The 16,576-nt window shown below is 44.5% G+C and overlaps 1 protein-coding gene across 1 annotated transcript in view; it reads right to left on the reverse strand.

The window, feature by feature from the left end:
- Positions 1–663: 663 nt before the first annotated feature.
- Positions 664–16,576, reverse strand: part of Stag3 (STAG3 cohesin complex component) — a 34,467-nt gene continuing 18,554 nt past the window's right edge. The window contains exons 26-34 of the mRNA XM_046427093.1: positions 16,082–16,230; positions 15,736–15,864; positions 15,477–15,639; positions 9,184–9,189; positions 3,361–3,521; positions 3,020–3,121; positions 2,659–2,740; positions 1,205–1,276; positions 664–1,041 (exon numbers count right to left, since the gene is read on the reverse strand). Of these exons, the coding sequence (XP_046283049.1) occupies positions 1,033–1,041; positions 1,205–1,276; positions 2,659–2,740; positions 3,020–3,121; positions 3,361–3,521; positions 9,184–9,189; positions 15,477–15,639; positions 15,736–15,864; positions 16,082–16,230 (873 nt within the window). The 3' untranslated portion in view covers positions 664–1,032. The remainder of the gene's footprint in view (positions 1,042–1,204; positions 1,277–2,658; positions 2,741–3,019; positions 3,122–3,360; positions 3,522–9,183; positions 9,190–15,476; positions 15,640–15,735; positions 15,865–16,081; positions 16,231–16,576) is intronic.

The raw sequence follows: 16,576 nt of genomic DNA on the forward strand, positions 1-16,576 counted from the left end.
GTCCTGTGCTGTTGAGAGGCAGAACAAGAACCAGCAAGTCTGTGTTCCAGGGAGGCAGTTCCTGAGGCTATTTTGTGGCAATCTAGGTGAGAGACACTGATGGCAGTGAGAACAGACCAGAGATACACTTTGGAGAACATGTGACTTTGCAGAAGAACTGGCTGGGGAAGGTGAGGGAAGAAGGTGGTGTCCAAGACTTGCATTTGGGGTTGGGCATTTACAGTAACTTCTCAGTTTCCTCCTCACTCTTAGCTACTCTGATTCTACAAAATTCCAAATTATGGCAGGTGTCTCTGGGATGAGGAGATGAAATTATCCTGTAAAGAACCCCTGGGTGAAGGCTGCCAACATACACGGCTGGGCTGAGGCTGGGCCTCAGGGGGAATGACAGGCAGTTTCACAAGGTCCCCACCCTGTCTGCTTATCAGCATCATCTTCTTTCACCTTAGATGAAACTGCTGCTACCAGCTCAACCGCTCAATCACTCCCTATGGCTCTGCCCACCACTGTCTGTCTCTCAGTAACTGAGCAATACATCCTTGAGAGCCTGTAGACCGAGCACATGGGGTGAGGGGTGACACACCTACACACAGGCCATGGCACCAGGCATCCAAAGAACCTGACCCTCCATCACTGTGACAATCTCAGGTCACACCTAGGAACTTGCTGATTCAAACACATTTATTGAGTTCATCACCAAGGCTCAGGAGTCTGGGGTAGGAGTCCCAACAGGAAAACCAGGGACTGGTTAAATGCATGGAGGCAGTACCTCTCCACTGCACAGTTGACACCTCCCACCCCACTCCAAATAGAAAATGGACAGAGGGACAGAGCCATGGTGCATTAGGGAGGACAGGGGCTCATGGCTTCTCTACCCATCACCATCAGGAAAGGTAGGTGAGAAAGGCAAGGCCAACTCTCCAAAGGCCAGGGCTGGAGCCTGAGAGGCTTTATTTTGTTTCTTTCTCCTTTTCCAAGTGGTCATGTGCTTCAGGTGGGGAAGATGGAGATGGGGAGAGGCCCATTGTCCTGTCAGAAATCCTGTAAGGAGAAGATAAAAGGACACGTGAAGTCACAGCAATAGACCAAAGTGCAACCAGAAGGCTGCATCCTCAGCTAAAAATTCTAACTTCCCCTCCTAAAGCTCCAGAGACAGCCAAAGTGCTGCTCGAGGGCACACCAGCTCTGCTCTGGGTATACCTACCTCAATGTTCAGCTCTGTAGTGTCTAAGAGGTCCAGCCCGGGCTCACTGGAGGAAGAGTGGTCCCCAGGTTGCTAGAGGAAATGGGGTCAAAAGTCAGAAAGGACTTTCCCCATTCCTACCCATCATGTGGAACCAGCTCCTTTTTCAGCCTCAAAAGGACAGCACAAGGGACCACACACCAGGCATGACAGAAGTGCCTTCTCTCCTGGCCTACTGAGCCCCTTAAGAGCCTTCAGCTTTGGAACCAGAGAATGGAAGTCTCTGAAAGAGACCTTGCTTGCTGGTCTTTGGTATGGAGTGTCACTGTCTGGAGCATGAACAGCCTCCTTTCCCCTGCTCTCCTCTACTATGCTGTTTTTTCCCTTCCCCAGAGGAGAGAACAAGAGAATGACAGCAGAAGACACACATGGCTTAGTCTGGGATGATGTCCCCCTCAAATCTATAACCCACAGTTCTAGGTATGAGGAGGTAAATGCCTTTGGGAGGCATTTAGGCCACAGGCCAGAGCCCTTGTGATGCACATAGTGCCTTTATTAGAAGCAGCAGCTGGAGAGCTAGCTTGCTCCTTCCCCCATGTGAGGACACCAGTAGTTTCACCAGAAACCACTGTGCTTATTAACCTGAGCTTTGACTTCCAGCCTCCAGAGCTGTGAGAAATAAATGCTGTCTAGAAGCCACCAGTCTATGGTGCTCTGTTAGGGTAGCCTGAACTAAGACACAGCCCTTTGTTCTCTACAAGGTGCTTGTACTTTGTAGTTTGTGTAACTGAGGAAATGGAGGGTGAGAGGGGGCAACAAACTAACTTGCCATGGAACTGAGGGCTGGAGCTCAGGTCCCTTGAGCTCCCAGATCTTTCACTCTAGACTGGAACACTTCTCCTGGGGAAGTGGGTGGCCAGGGCAGAGAAGGGACTGTGGAAGGACAGGGATGGGGCAGACCTCTTAGCAGAGGAGGGAGGAGGGGTGTGGCTGTGTCAGGGAGAATTACCAAATGGGCTGCAAAGGTAGCCTGATGACCTTCCACCCTGGCTCTAGGGCTCCTTCCAATTCTTAGAAGGTTCAGAGGCAATAATACTTATTTGGGGACAGAAAGAGAAGTGCTATTCCAACCCTTTTTGCCATTTTTAACCCACTCTGCTACTAGGATATTTTGTTTAAACTTTGAGTCAGGGTCTTGCTAAATTGCTGAGGCTGGCCTTGAACTTGCAATCCTACTGCCTCAGGCTCCAGAGCAGAAGCTATTACAGGCATGCACCACCAAGCCTGGCTCCTTATTTCTTTAATAAAAGCAGTCTGCAGTAATAATCCTTCCTTCCTTTTCTCAATGTTTCTTTCAGAAAGTCCTAAGCAAAATTCAGAGCCAAAGGTATCCACAGGGCCAAGAAGAGAATCCCTGTGTTCCTCCCACTAACTGGCCTGAAGTTCTGGAGGAGGGGAAGGCTGGGTTCACTCACCTTGTCAATATCCTGCCATTCTTCACTTGATTCATCCAGAATTTCTAGCTCTTCTTCTTCATCCTCTTCCATAAGGCTGAGTCTGACAACAGTGACAGAGAGAGGGGGTTTTCAAACTGTTCTTTAAGGGCCCCTGAGAATTTCTCAAAGGTATCCAAGAAGTGGGGCTCCCGGTTCTCACCCCTGCTTCCGTGGAAGCAGTTCTTTAAGTTCTGGGCTTTCACACTATGCTGGAAGGAAGTATTGTGGGGTTAAGGCAAGTCCAAAAAGAACTGGCAGAAAAACACTGGCCAAGATGAGAATCCCCTCAGAGTGGGTGACAGATGTGAAGCAAAGATGGAATTGGATGAGGAAAGCTCACCGAGTTAGCTGGTTGCCATGATCAAGGCCTGAAGGATTGTTCGGAGTCTGGAAATACTGTGTACCCAAGAACCTTGACCTTTGGGGGCCTGAGAGGGGCCGGCTGTCAAGAATGAAGCAGGATCAGTGACAGGATAAAAGTAAAGGGTAAAACAAGGAGGCTGGGTGGCTGGCATCAAAGGGGAGAAAAGCTTAAGAGTATGGGGGGAGACATTTTAAAATTAAAAAGAAAATAAAAGGACAAGCCTTAGAGAAGCACCCAAGGTGCCAAGTGGAGGGCACCCTGAGGGGGGACACACAGAAACTCCAAAAAGTAGCCAGCCTGATGCTCCCCTGGCTCACTCATGGGTGAAGTCTGATGCTGAGCTGCCTTCTTCCATCTCTCCCAGCTCCTCCAGCAGAGGCCTGCTCTTCACAGTGGTGGAGGTGAGGATGGGTGTGTGCAAGAGGCTAGGCAGCTGCAGGCTCTCTTCCTGGGATGAGGAGACATCCTCTCTGTGAGGCTGTTTCACTTTCTCAAGACCTGCCCAGGATTTAATAAGGGAAAGTTAGGAAGAGAATGGAAAACCTATTATGATTCATTCTGTTTCATCTCAAAAATGAACAGAGTCCCGCTGTCCTTTGTGTAACAGTATAAAGCTTGCAGGGTTGTATCTAGGCTTTGTCCAAGAAAAGTTTACTACACAGCTTAGAAAACCAAGATGGAAAGATATAAATATACATTTCATAGATAAACAGTTAACTCATCAAGATGAATGTGGAAGAGAGTTGGGTCTGCCAAGATTGAGAGGCCCAAGTTAAGCAACAAAGATCATCTGAGATCCTATTCGTTCCAGATTTCTGTGGTCAGAAAGAGCTTAAAATGGCAACAGAGTTTGGGATCAGAGGCCAGAGTGGATGTGTGAGGGCCAGGGAGGAATAGGAAAATGGGAGACAAGATTTTTGGGGGCTGGGGATGTGGCTCAAGCGGTAGCGCGCTCGCCTGGCACGCACAGGGCGCTGGGATCGATCCTCAGCACCACATAAAAATAAAATAAAGATGTGTGTCCACCGAAAACTGAAAAATAAATATTAAAAAATTCTCTCTCTTCCCCCCTCTCTTCTCTCTTTAAAAAAAAAAAAAAAGATTTTCTGAAAGCCTGAAGAAAGGAGGGTGGGGACGAGCAGGCGGGAGGGGGATGGAGGGAGACGGACAGAGAGACACAGACACACACACACACATGGAAATAGAGAGATATATAAATAGATACGACTACAATATCAGTGTAGTTCTGACAGAAAGGCTGAGTGGAGGACCCCTCCCATGAAGACTGCAGATGATGGACAGATTTTACCAGAGGTTTCCATTGCCTGAGAAAACTCAGGTGATGCTATTTTAAATTTCCAGTCAATGGACATTAATGTTTGTCAATGGTAAATGTCCACCCGCCCCCACTTACTCTCCTCCACAGCCAAGTTTGTACACTGAAACTTAACAACTCAATGTGAGCTGCCACTGGTTCACTTGAAGGGCTGTAGAAAATAGAGCCACATCCATGAACCTGTACTCAGAGAGGAAACTTTTGGCCTTCCTGCAGATCCTCCTAAGCTCCCCAACCTACTTATGGTATAAAGGTTTCTACTCTTTTCCATTTCACTGGTTTCCTTAGTCCTTCAGGTTCATGCCTATAAATATCACCTAGTCTCTGCCAACTTCCAACTGACCCTAGCTGTTAGCCCTCCCTTGAACTCCAACTTCTGATCTCCAACTGTCTGCCACACATCTGCACCTGGACGCACCGAAGTCCTGACGTTTCCCCACAAACTGCTCCATTCACAGTGTTCTCTTGCTCAGAGAATATCAATTCCATCCTTCCCAGTCCTTGGAGTCATCCCCAACTCCCCTTTTTATTTTATATCCAACATCTAACTTGTCAGGGAATTCTATCAGATATTCCTTAGTAATACTTCCAGAACCCATCACTCCTCGCTGCCTCCCCCATCCCCTGGTCTGGGCACTCTCCTCAAGTGGGGCAACTTTTCTAACAGCCTTCTTTCTTCTTGCTTGTCCCTCTACCATCAGTTAAGGGTCCCTGGTAGAAACAGACCATATGTTCTTCCAGTGGTTTCCTGATGCACTCAAAGTAAATACCGAAGTCCTTAGTCTGCCATATACCCCTAGGCTCCTGTGACCTCTTTGGTTGAAAATCCTATATACTCTGCATTCTAGCCATAGTGGTCTTCTCTGCTATTCCTTGAACACACCGGGAGCATTCCCTTTCATGGCCTTTGGACTGGCTGCTCCCTATTATTTTGATATACTTTAGGAACCCTCCTTCACTTCTGCTAAAAAAAAAAAAAAATGAATTAGGAGGCCATTAGATGGAGACGGTTTCAGTGCCTTGGATTTCCACATAGGCAAATCAGAACCCAATTCAGAGTAAATGTGCATAATTTAGGAGATCAAAACTTAAGCTTAACCAGTAAGAAACCACCCACTAACCTCTAACTAGATTTTCCACTTTAACTAGTCCCATACTTTCCTTCCTCTTATTTCAGCAAACACCTTTGGGAACCTCAGTCAGTGGAGTCCCTGATCTGCCTGTCTGGTGTTGCCCCCCTCATACACTGCTGAATGCTCAAACAACTTATGTTTGTTACAACATTAATTAACAAATTAATGTGCCCTAGCACATCTTGTAGCACCTCTTCCAGGTTTTTGCCCAACATTCATGTTCTCTGGGAGGCCTTCTCCTTCCTGTGCCCCCTCTGGCATTCCCTCACCTTCCTGCTTTTTTGCCACAGCATTTTTATCACTACCTGTCCGTGTTTACTGCTGTATTCTCACCCCACGGTGCTCAGAATCCACCGACTTAACAGCAGACCCAGTCTTTTCAATTTTATCACACTTTTACAGACCTTCTGCTTTACACAAACCTACTGAAACATCTATACTTTGGCCAACATACATCGTTCTATGTTGTCTGTGTACGTGCTGTTCCACTAGCCCCTCATGACCACATTTTTCCTCTGTCTTATATAATTCTTACTCATTTTTAAAGCTCCAGCTTAAATTCTACCCTCTTGGTAAACCTTTTATAGACCAACTAAACAAAAGGATACTTTCCTTCTCTGGATTCTATAGCATTCATTTGTACAAACCCTCAGGCAGTTATTTATTGGTGAGTATTCATAATTCAGATTTTTTCTGAAATGTATTTCCTCTTTCTGATTAGATGGAAGTTATGTTAAGGGCCTACTATACTAACACAGTGTCTTGTGTATAGTAGGCCCTTAACGTTTATTAGTTAATTGATAAAAGTAGAGTTTCCTAATGGTGTAAAATATAATTTCAGGTGGTATACAGAAGACATTAAAAGTGGGGCGCAATGGTGGACACCTATAGTCCCAGCCATTTGGGATGTGAGGGGGCAGGCTGAATAACACAGCAAGATCCCACTGCAAAAAACTCCTACCCCACCCCCCAAAGCAAAAAACAATAAAAAGAAATCACACCCTATCTCACACAATATACAAAAATTAACTCAAAATGGAGTACAAGGGCTCAGGTTGTGGCTCAGTGGTGAAGTGCTTGCCTAGCATGCATGAGGCACTGGGTTCGATTCTCAGCACCACATATAAATAAATAAAAGGTCCACTGACAATTAAAGAAACATTTTTTAAAAATGGAGGACAGGGGCAGGGGCTGTAGCTCACTGGCAGAGGGCTTACCTAGCACATGTGAGGCACTGGGTTCCATCCTTAGCACCACATAAAAATTAACAAACAAAATAAAGGCATTCTGGACAGAATATAACTAAAAAACGATTTTTAAAAAATGGAGCACAGATTTTAAGAGCTAAAAGGAAAAACAAAAAGTAAACAGGAAAAAGGAAGAAAAAAACAAAAGTAAATATTTTGATTAGGCAATGATTCCTTATGATATGATACCAAATGCAAAAGCAAAAATAGGTTAAGTGTATTTCATCAAAATTCTGAACTTAGGGCACTATTAATAATGTGGGAAAAAACACCTACAGAATTCAAGAAAATTACTGCATATCCTATACTTCAAAAGAAGATCTTATATCTGGAACATATAAAAACTCCTACAACCCAACAATAAAAAAACAAACAACTCACTTGAAGAATGAGCAAAAGGGGTTGGAGATGTGGCTCAAGACAGAGGGCTGCCTTGTATGTACAAGACCCTGGGTTTGCTTCCTAGAACCTCAAAAAACAAACAAAAAGCCTCCCAAAGGATCTAAACAGACATTTTTCCAAAGAAGATCAATTGTTAATAAGTGCATACAAGAAGCTCAATATCAGTAGTCAGAGAAATGCAAATTTAAACTATGAGATACAACCTTACAGTCATTAGGAGATGGATACAATTTAAAAAGACCAGTATCAGAGAAAAAGTGAAGAAATTGAAGTCCCAAATATTGTCTATGGGACTGTAAAATGGTATAGGTACTTTGGAAAACAGTTCGACAGTTCATCAAAAAACTTAAATGCAAGTTACCATATAACCCAGCATTTCCACTCCCAGGTACATCTAAGAACTAAGAAAATATGTCCACCCAAAAACCTGTACATGAATGTTTAACAGCATCACATATAACAGTAAAAAAAAAGATATTCAGATGTCAATCAACAGATAAATAAAGTAAAGTGAACACATACAACGGACTCTTGTTCTGTCACAAAAAAGAAGGTAACTGATACATGAAAAAGCACAGATGAACCCTGAAAACAGGCTAAGTGAAAGAAGGCAGATACCTAAGGCTACATACAGTATGATTCCATTTAGATAAGGTGCCCAGAACAGGCAAATTCAGAGACAGGGAGAAGATTAGTGATATTGTGTAAGACTGGGAGGATGGGGAGAAGAGTGACTGCTATAGGTCACCGTTTTTTCTAGAATAATGAAAATGTCCTAAAATTAAATAGTGGTGATAGCTGCACAACTTGATGAACATATTAAAAACCACTGATGTGTACAATTTAAAAGGGTAAATTTTATGGTATGTGAATTATATTTCAATAAAGCTGTTAATATTTAAAAAGTTACATTTTAAAATGTATGCTAGAAAACCCACTACTAGAAGGTCAAGCTGTGACCAGATGCTTGATGAAATATTTGACAAAAAAGGTTTGAAGGAGACCAAAGACCATCTCCTGATTATCCAAGCAGCAGCAACCAGAACTGCAGTGCTGGGCTGGGGTTCAGTGGCAGAGGGCTTGCCTCACACATGTGAGGGTTCGATCCTCAGCACCACATAAAAATAAATAAAACAAAATAAAGATTAAAAGGGTCAGACCACAGAGGAGGCCAGCAGCCACCATGTTGGTAAACTGACGTCACCACACCTGTTTTTGACTGACCGCAGCTCATTCAGCCATAGAACAGGTAATTTCAGGCTGCAATTCGCCTGCGGCTTGCAGACAGATTGCTAGGGTTCAGCGCCTGGGGGCTTCTTAAAATCTGATCTTATCAGAGTGAACACGGAGCGCGGGCGGCGAGTCCCGGCTCCCGAACCGTCCCGGAACCGCCCTGGCTCCGGGCTGCGGAGCCTGCGGAGGCTGCTTCTTGGACCCTGCTAATATCAGAGCAAACACGAAACACCAAGAAGCCGAATTCCAGCTCCCGGAACTGAGCCCGCGGGGACTGCTTCTTGGAGCTTACACTTATAGGAGCTTACACCGAGCACAGAGCGGCCGAGTTCCGGCTCCCGGAACCGTCCCGGAACCGCCCTGGCTCAGGGCTGCGGAGCCCGCGGAGGCTGCTTCTTGGACCCTGCTACTATCAGAGCATACACCAAACACTAAGCGGCCGAATTCCGGCTCCCGGAACTGAGCCCGCGGGGGCTGCTTCTTGGAGCCTACACTTATAGGAGCTTACACCGAGCACGGAGCGGCCGAGTTCCGGCTCCCGGAACTTCCCTGGACTGGGGCTAGGAGCCCGCGGAAACTGTGTCTCGGTCCGGGTCCTGCTGAGGGCAGGTCAGGACTCACCCATTGCTTGGGTTGCCTGGCAAGGGGAACGAAATGCTGCCATTCGCATAGGATACCAACATGGCAGAGATCTGATGTCAGCAGAAAGCGGTGGAGGAGAGATCTTCATCAATACCAGCGGTGACATAAGCAGTTGGTCTCCTGGTAAGGGGGGTGAGGCTCAGTCACCCGAGTCTCCTCAATTTGTCCTCGAGCCAGAGGGAAGGAGCCGGGCCGCCGCCAGCCCCCGGAGCAGGCCCAGCGGCTCGCCAGCGTGGTGACCGCGTGACCCCAATTGGAGAGGGGGCGGAGCGGAGCCGCCACCCACACCCGCCAGGTGGGCAGACCCACGACCCAGTAGTACATGGGCGTGGTAGGAGGGGCAGGGCAGAGCCGCCCTTCGCGCTTGCAAGGTAAACAGACCTGTGACAGCCTGGCGGGTCAGGCCCAGTGGCCTGCCAGTGTGGTACACACGTCACCCCAACTCGAGTAGGGGCAGAGCAGATCCTTATCCCACGCCCGGATCAGGCCCTGCCGGTGTGGTGGTCACGTGACCCCAATTGGAGTGGGGGTGGAGCGGAACCGCCACCCGTGCCCGCAGGGTGAGCAGACCAGTGATCAACCTGCAGATCAGGCCCAGGGGTCCGCAGGCGTGGTAGGAGGGGCAGGGCAGATCCGCCGCCCGCGCCTTCAAGGTAGGCAGACCTACAACAGACCGGCGGATCAGGCCCAGGAGCCTGCCGGCGGGGTACAAACACCACCCTAATTGGAGTAGTGACAGAGCAGAGTCGCCTCCCTTGCCAGGAACAGACCCAGCATCCTGCAGGCGGGGTAGTCACGACACCCCAATTGGAGTAGGGGCAAAGCAGAGCCTCCACTCGTGCCCGAAAGGTGGGCAGATCTGCGACCGACCAGCAGGACAGGCCCAGTGGCCTGCTGGTACGACAGACACGTCACCCCAATTGGAGTAGGGGCAGAACAGAGCCGCCACCAGCTCCCAGAACAGGCCCAGTGACCTGCCGGCGTGGTAGCCACGACACCCCAATTGGAATAAGGAGAGAGCAGAGCCGCCGCCCGCACCTGCAGGAAAGATACGCAAGCAGTATGAAAAGACAAGGAAAGAAAGGACCACAAGCAATGCAGGTCAACGCAACTTTAGAAGAGGTAACAGCTGCAGCAGATGGAATGTCAGATAAAGAATTCAGGATATACATGCTTCAGATGATCTGGAGTATCAAGGAAGACATTAAACAGCAAAATCAGACAATGAAAGATCACTTCGACAACGAATTACACAAACAAATCCAGGAAGCAAAGGATCAACTATACGGGGAGATAGAGGTTATAAAAAACAAGCAATCAGAAATCCTAGAAATGCAGGAAGCAATAAACCAACTTAAAAACTCAATGGAGAATACTACCAGCAGAGTAGAACACTTAGAAGATAGAACATCAGACAATGAAGACAAAGTATTTCAACTGGAAAAGAACATAGACAGCTCAGCAAGACTGTTAAGAAACCATGAGCAGAACATCCAAGAAATATGGGATAACATTAAGAGACCAAACTTAAGAGTCATTGGGATACAGGAAGGTACAGAGCTCCAAACCAAAGGAATGAGCAGTCTATTCAATGAAATAATACAAGAAAACTTCCCAGACTTGAAGAATGAGACAGAATCCCAAATCCTAGAAGCCTACAGGACGCCGAATGTGCAAAATCATAAGAGATCCACACCTAGACACATTATAATGAAGATGCCCAACATACAGAATAAGGAGAGAATTTTAAAAGCTACAAGAGAAAGGAAGCAGATTACATTTAGGGGCAAGCCAATCAGGATAACAGCTGATCTTTCAACACAGACTCTGAAAGCTAGAAGATCCTGGAATAACATATTTCAAACACTGAAAGATAATGGGTTCCAACCAAGAATTGTGTATCCAGCGAAATTAAGCTTCAGGATGGAGAATGAAATTAAAACCTTCCACGATAAACAAAAGTTTAAAGAATTCGCAGCTAGAAAACCATCTCTTCAAAACATCCTAGCCAAAGTATTACAGGAAGAGGAAATGGAAAATAACAATGAAAACCAACAGTGGGAGGTAGGACAGTAAAGGGGGGGGGGAAACAATCAAAGAGGAAAACAAACAATGTTTAGTAACAGAAATAAACAAATATGGCTGGAAGAACAACCCATATCTCAATAATAACCCTAAATGTTAATGGCTTAAACTCACCAATTAAGAGACACAGGCTAGTAGAATGGATCACAAAACAAGACCCAACAATATGCTGCCTACAGGAGACGCATTTGATAGGAAAAGACATACATAGGCTGAAGGTGAAAGGTTGGGAAAAATCATATCACTCATATGGACTTCGGAAACAAGCAGGCGTGTCCATACTCATATCAAATAAAATAGATTTCAAGCCAAAGTTAATCAAAAGAGATAAAGAGGGACACTACATACTGCTTAAGGGAACCATACACCAACAAGACATAACAATCATAAATATTTATGCCCCAAACAATGGTGCAGCTATGTTCGTCAAACAAACTCTTCTCAAGTTCAAGAGTCTAATAGACCACCACACCATAATCATGGGAGACTTCAACACACCTCTCTCGCCACTGGACAGATCTTCCAAACAAAAGTTGAATAAGGAAACTATAGAACTCAATAACACTATTAATAACCTAGACCTAATTGACATATATAGAGTATACCACCCAACATCAAGCAGTTACACTTTTTTCTCAGCAGCACATGGATCCTTCTCAAAAATAGATCATATATTATGTCACAGGGCAACTCTTAGACAATATAAAGGAGTAGAGATATTACCATGCATCTTATCTGATCATAATGGAATGAAACTGAAAATCAACGATAAAAGAAGGAAGGAAAAAGCATACATCAATTGGAGAATGAACAATAGGTTACTGAATGATCAATGGGTTATAGAAGACATCAAGGAGGAAATTAAAAAATTCTTAGAGATAAATGAAAACACAGACACAACATATCGGAATCTATGGGACACATTGAAAGCAGTTCTAAGAGGAAAATTCATTGCTTGGAGTTCATTCCTTAAAAAAAGAAAAAACCAACAAATAAATGATCTCATACTTCATCTCAAAATCCTTGAAAAAGAAGAGCAAAACAACAGCAAAAGAAGTAGAAGGCAAGAAATAATTAAAATCAGAGCTGAAATTAATGAAATCGAAACAAAAGAAACAATTGAAAAAATTGACAAAACTAAAAGTTGGTTCTTTGAAAAAATAAACAAAATCGACAGACCCTTAGCGATGCTAGTGAAGAGAAGAAGAGAGAGAACTCAAATTACTAGCATACGGGATGAAAAAGGCAATATCACAACAGACACTTCAGAAATACAGAAGATAATCAAAAACTATTTTGAATCCTTATACTCCAATAAATTAGAAGATAGTGAAGGCATAGATAAATTTCTTAAGTCATATGATCTGCCCAGATTGAGTCAGGAGGATATAGAAAACCTAAACAGACCAATATCAATTGAGGAGATAGAAGAAACCATCAAAAGACTACCAACTAAGAAAAGCCCAGGTCCCGATGGGTATACAGCAGAATTTTACAAAACCTTTAAAGAAGAACTAATACCAATACTTTTCAAGCTACTTCAGGAAATAGAAAAAGATGGAGAACTTCCAAATTCATTCTATGAGGCCAACATCACCCTGATACCTAAACCAGACAAAGACACTTCAAAGAAAGAAAACTACAGACCAATATCTCTAATGAACCTAGATGCAAAAATCCTCAATAAAATTCTGGCGAATCGGATACAAAAACATATAAAAAAAATTGTACACCATGATCAAGTAGGATTCATCCCTGGGATGCAAGGCTGGTTCAATATACGGAAATCAATAAATGTTATTCACCACATCAATAGACTTAAAAATAAGAACCATATGATCATCTCGATAGATGCGGAAAAAGCATTTGACAAAGTACAGCATCCCTTTATGTTCAAAACTCTAGAAAAACTAGGGATAACAGGAACATACCTCAATATTGTAAAAGCAATCTATGCTAAGCCTCAGGCTAGCATTATTCTGAATGGAGAAAAACTGAAGGCATTCCCTCTAAAATCTGGAACAAGACAGGGATGCCCTCTCTCTCCACTTCTCTTCAACATAGTTCTCGAAACACTGGCCAGAGCAATTAGACAGACGAAAGAAATTAAAGGCATAAAAATAGGAAAAGAAGAAATTAAATTATCACTATTTGCAGATGATATGATTCTATATCTAGCAGACCCAAAAGGCTCTACAAAGAAACTATTAGAGCTAATAAATGAATTCAGCAAAGTGGCAGGATTTAAAATCAACACGCATAAATCAAAGGCATTCCTGTATATCAGCGACAAATCCTCTGAAATGGAAATGAGGACAACCACTCCATTCACAATATCTTCAAAAAAAATAAAATACTTGGGAATCAACCTAACAAAAGAGGTGAAAGACTTATACAATGAAAACTACAGAACCCTAAAGAGAGAAATAGAAGAAGATCTTAGAAGATGGAAAAATATACCCTGTTCATGGATAGGCAGAACTAACATCATCAAAATGGCGATATTACCAAAAGTTCTCTATAGGTTTAATGCAATGCCAATCAAAATCCCAATGGCATTTCTTGTAGAAATAGAGAAAGCAATCATGAAATTCATATGGAAAAATAAAAGACCCAGAATAGCAAACACAATGCTAAGCAAGAAGTGTGAATCAGGCGGTATAGCGATACCAGACTTCAAACTATACTACAGAGCAATAGTAACAAAAACAGCATGGTACTGGTACCAAAACAGGCGTGTGGACCAATGGTACAGAATAGAGGACACAGAAACCAATCCACAAAACTACAACTATCTTATATTTGATAAAGGGGCTAAAAGCATGCAATGGAGGAAGGATAGCATCTTCAACAAATGGTGCTGGGAAAACTGGAAATCCATATGCAACAAAATGAAACTGAATCCCTTTCTCTCGCCATGCACAAAAGTGAATTCAAAATGGATCAAGGAACTTGATATCAAATCAGAGACGCGCCGTCTGATAGAAGAAAAAGTTGGCTACGATCTACAGTCGGTGGGGTCGGGCTCCAAATTCCTCAATAGGACACCCATAGCACAAAAGTTAATAACTAGAATCAACAAATGGGACTTACTCAAACTAAGAAGTTTTTTCTCAGCAAAAGAAACAATAAGAGAGGTAAATAGGGAGCCTACACCCTGGGAACAAATCTTTACTCCTCACACTTCAGATAGAGCCCTAATATCCAGAGTATACAAAGAACTCAAAAAATTAGACAATAAGAGAACAAACAACCCAATCAACAAATGGGCCAAGGACCTGAACAGACACTTCACAGAGGAGGACATACAGTCAATCAACAAGTACATGAAAAAATGCTCAACATCTCTAGCTGTCAGAGAAATGCAAATCAAAACCACCCTAAGATACCATCTCACTCCAGTAAGATTGGCAGCCATTAGGAAGTCAAACAACAACAAGTGCTGGCGAGGATGTGGGGAAAAGGGTACACTTGTACATTGCTGGTGGGACTGCAGATTGGTGCAGCCAATTTGGAAAGCAGTATGGAGATTTCTTGGAAAGCTGGGAATGGAGCCATCATTTGACCCAGCTATTCCCCTTCTTGGTCTATTCCCTAAAGACCTAAAAAGAGCATGCTACAGGGACACTGCTACATCGATGTTCATAGCAGCACAGTTCACAATAGCAAGACTGTGGAACCAACCTAGATGCCCTTCAATAGACGAATGGATAAAAAAAATGTGGCATTTATACACAATGGAGTATTACTCTGCATTAAAAAATGACAAAATCATAGAATTTACAGGGAAATGGATGGCATTAGAGCAGATTATGCTAAGTGAAGCTAGCCAATCCCTAAAAAACAAATGCCAAATGTCTTCTTTGATATAAGGAAAGTAACTAAGAACAGAGTAGGGACGAAGAACAGGAGAAGAAGATTAACATTTAACAGGGATGAGAGGTGGGAGGGAAAGGGAGAGAGAAGGTAAATTGCACGGTAATGGAAGGAGACCCTCAGGGTTATACAGTGGAGGGGGTAGAGAGAGAGGAGGGGAGGGGAGGGGAGAGGTGGGGAGGGGGGAGGGTGGATGATGGGAAAGGCAGCGGAGCACAACAGACACTAGTATGGCAATTTGTAAATCAATGGATGTGTAACTGATGTGAATCTGCAATCTGTGTATGGGGTGAAGGTGGGAGTTCATAACCCACTAGAATCAAAGTGTGGAATATGATATGTCAAGAAATTTGTAATGTTTTGAACAACCCACAATAAAAAATTAAAAAAAAAAATAAATAAAAAAAAAAAAAATAAAGATTAAAAAAAAAAAAAAAAAAGAACTGCAGTCCTGAGTACCCAATGCCCAGCCTTAGCACTGTACCTTCGATGCGCCTTTTCTTGGACCGGGAATGACCCTGAGGGCTGGCCTCTGCTGCACTCTCTATAGGGCTGAGGGAGTGGCAGTAGGTAGTGACTGGACCCCACTGATGGCCAGGTGCCTGGGAGACACGCTGCAGACACTTTTCCAGGTAAGACAGTCTGAAGGAGGGGTGGAGCGGAAAGGCTGGGGTGGGTCCCAGCCCTTGCCCAAGCCTTTCTGTATCCACATCTCTGCTCACCCACCCTCTAACTTACAGCAGCTGCTTATCCTGGTGGAAGAGGCGGGGGGAGAACTCTGAAAGGAGCTCCAGGAATGCCAGATTTGGGGGTTCACCCGAGGAACCAGGAGGAGGAAGTTCAGACAAGGAGAACTTGATGCCTTCCCTTGATTGGGCAGAACTGTTTTAGTAAGACAGGCCCTTCCCACTTCCCTCCCAGGGCTGAGATATCCCATCCAAGTGTGCCCTTCCCATCCCCACTCATCTCTTGAGAACATGCCCACCAACAACCTTACTACTGCTTCTTCATGGCCTACCCTCCCCATCCAGGGCCACATTCTCAGCCTTCTCTGTACCCAGCCTCTAACCCAGCACTTCCTCACTTGTGCAACATGACTACCAGGTCTCGATTGTGCAGCTGCTGGGGTCCAAAGCTCAAGGCAAATCTCCGGGCCAGATCCCTCATCTCAATGAAAGCTGGCAGCTCACTCAGGCCCTGAGGCCCCTGTTCCTGCAGGAGTTCTGTGTACAGCTGTGTCCAAGAGACATGGTGTGTTGGGAGAGGGAAGAACAGGGCAGCACTAGAAAAGCACAACATTCCCTTCTCCTCAGAAATTCCCAAGGGCTTGGGATGCCATCTCCTAATTTTACTCTTTCTGCCCCCAGGACACTGCCCTGATCCCTGACACTCTGCAGCAGACAGAGCCTTAGCCCTTCTAACAAAGATATCTACAGTAACTGAAGAAAGCTGCAAGAGAACAGACTGAAAAAAATAATTAGGGATTCCCTGTCACCTCATCTTTGCCACTCTAGGTGCTGATAGTTGATTTCTATGGGTTGGAGATGGAAAGTTCCAGGTTAGTTAAAAGCACATTTTC

Source organism: Marmota monax, unplaced genomic scaffold, assembly GCF_021218885.2.
Source record: "Marmota monax isolate L192 unplaced genomic scaffold, Marmota_monax_Labrador192_F-V1.1 WCK01_AAM20220418_F8-fsc00341, whole genome shotgun sequence".
NCBI lineage: Eukaryota > Metazoa > Chordata > Mammalia > Rodentia > Sciuridae > Marmota > Marmota monax.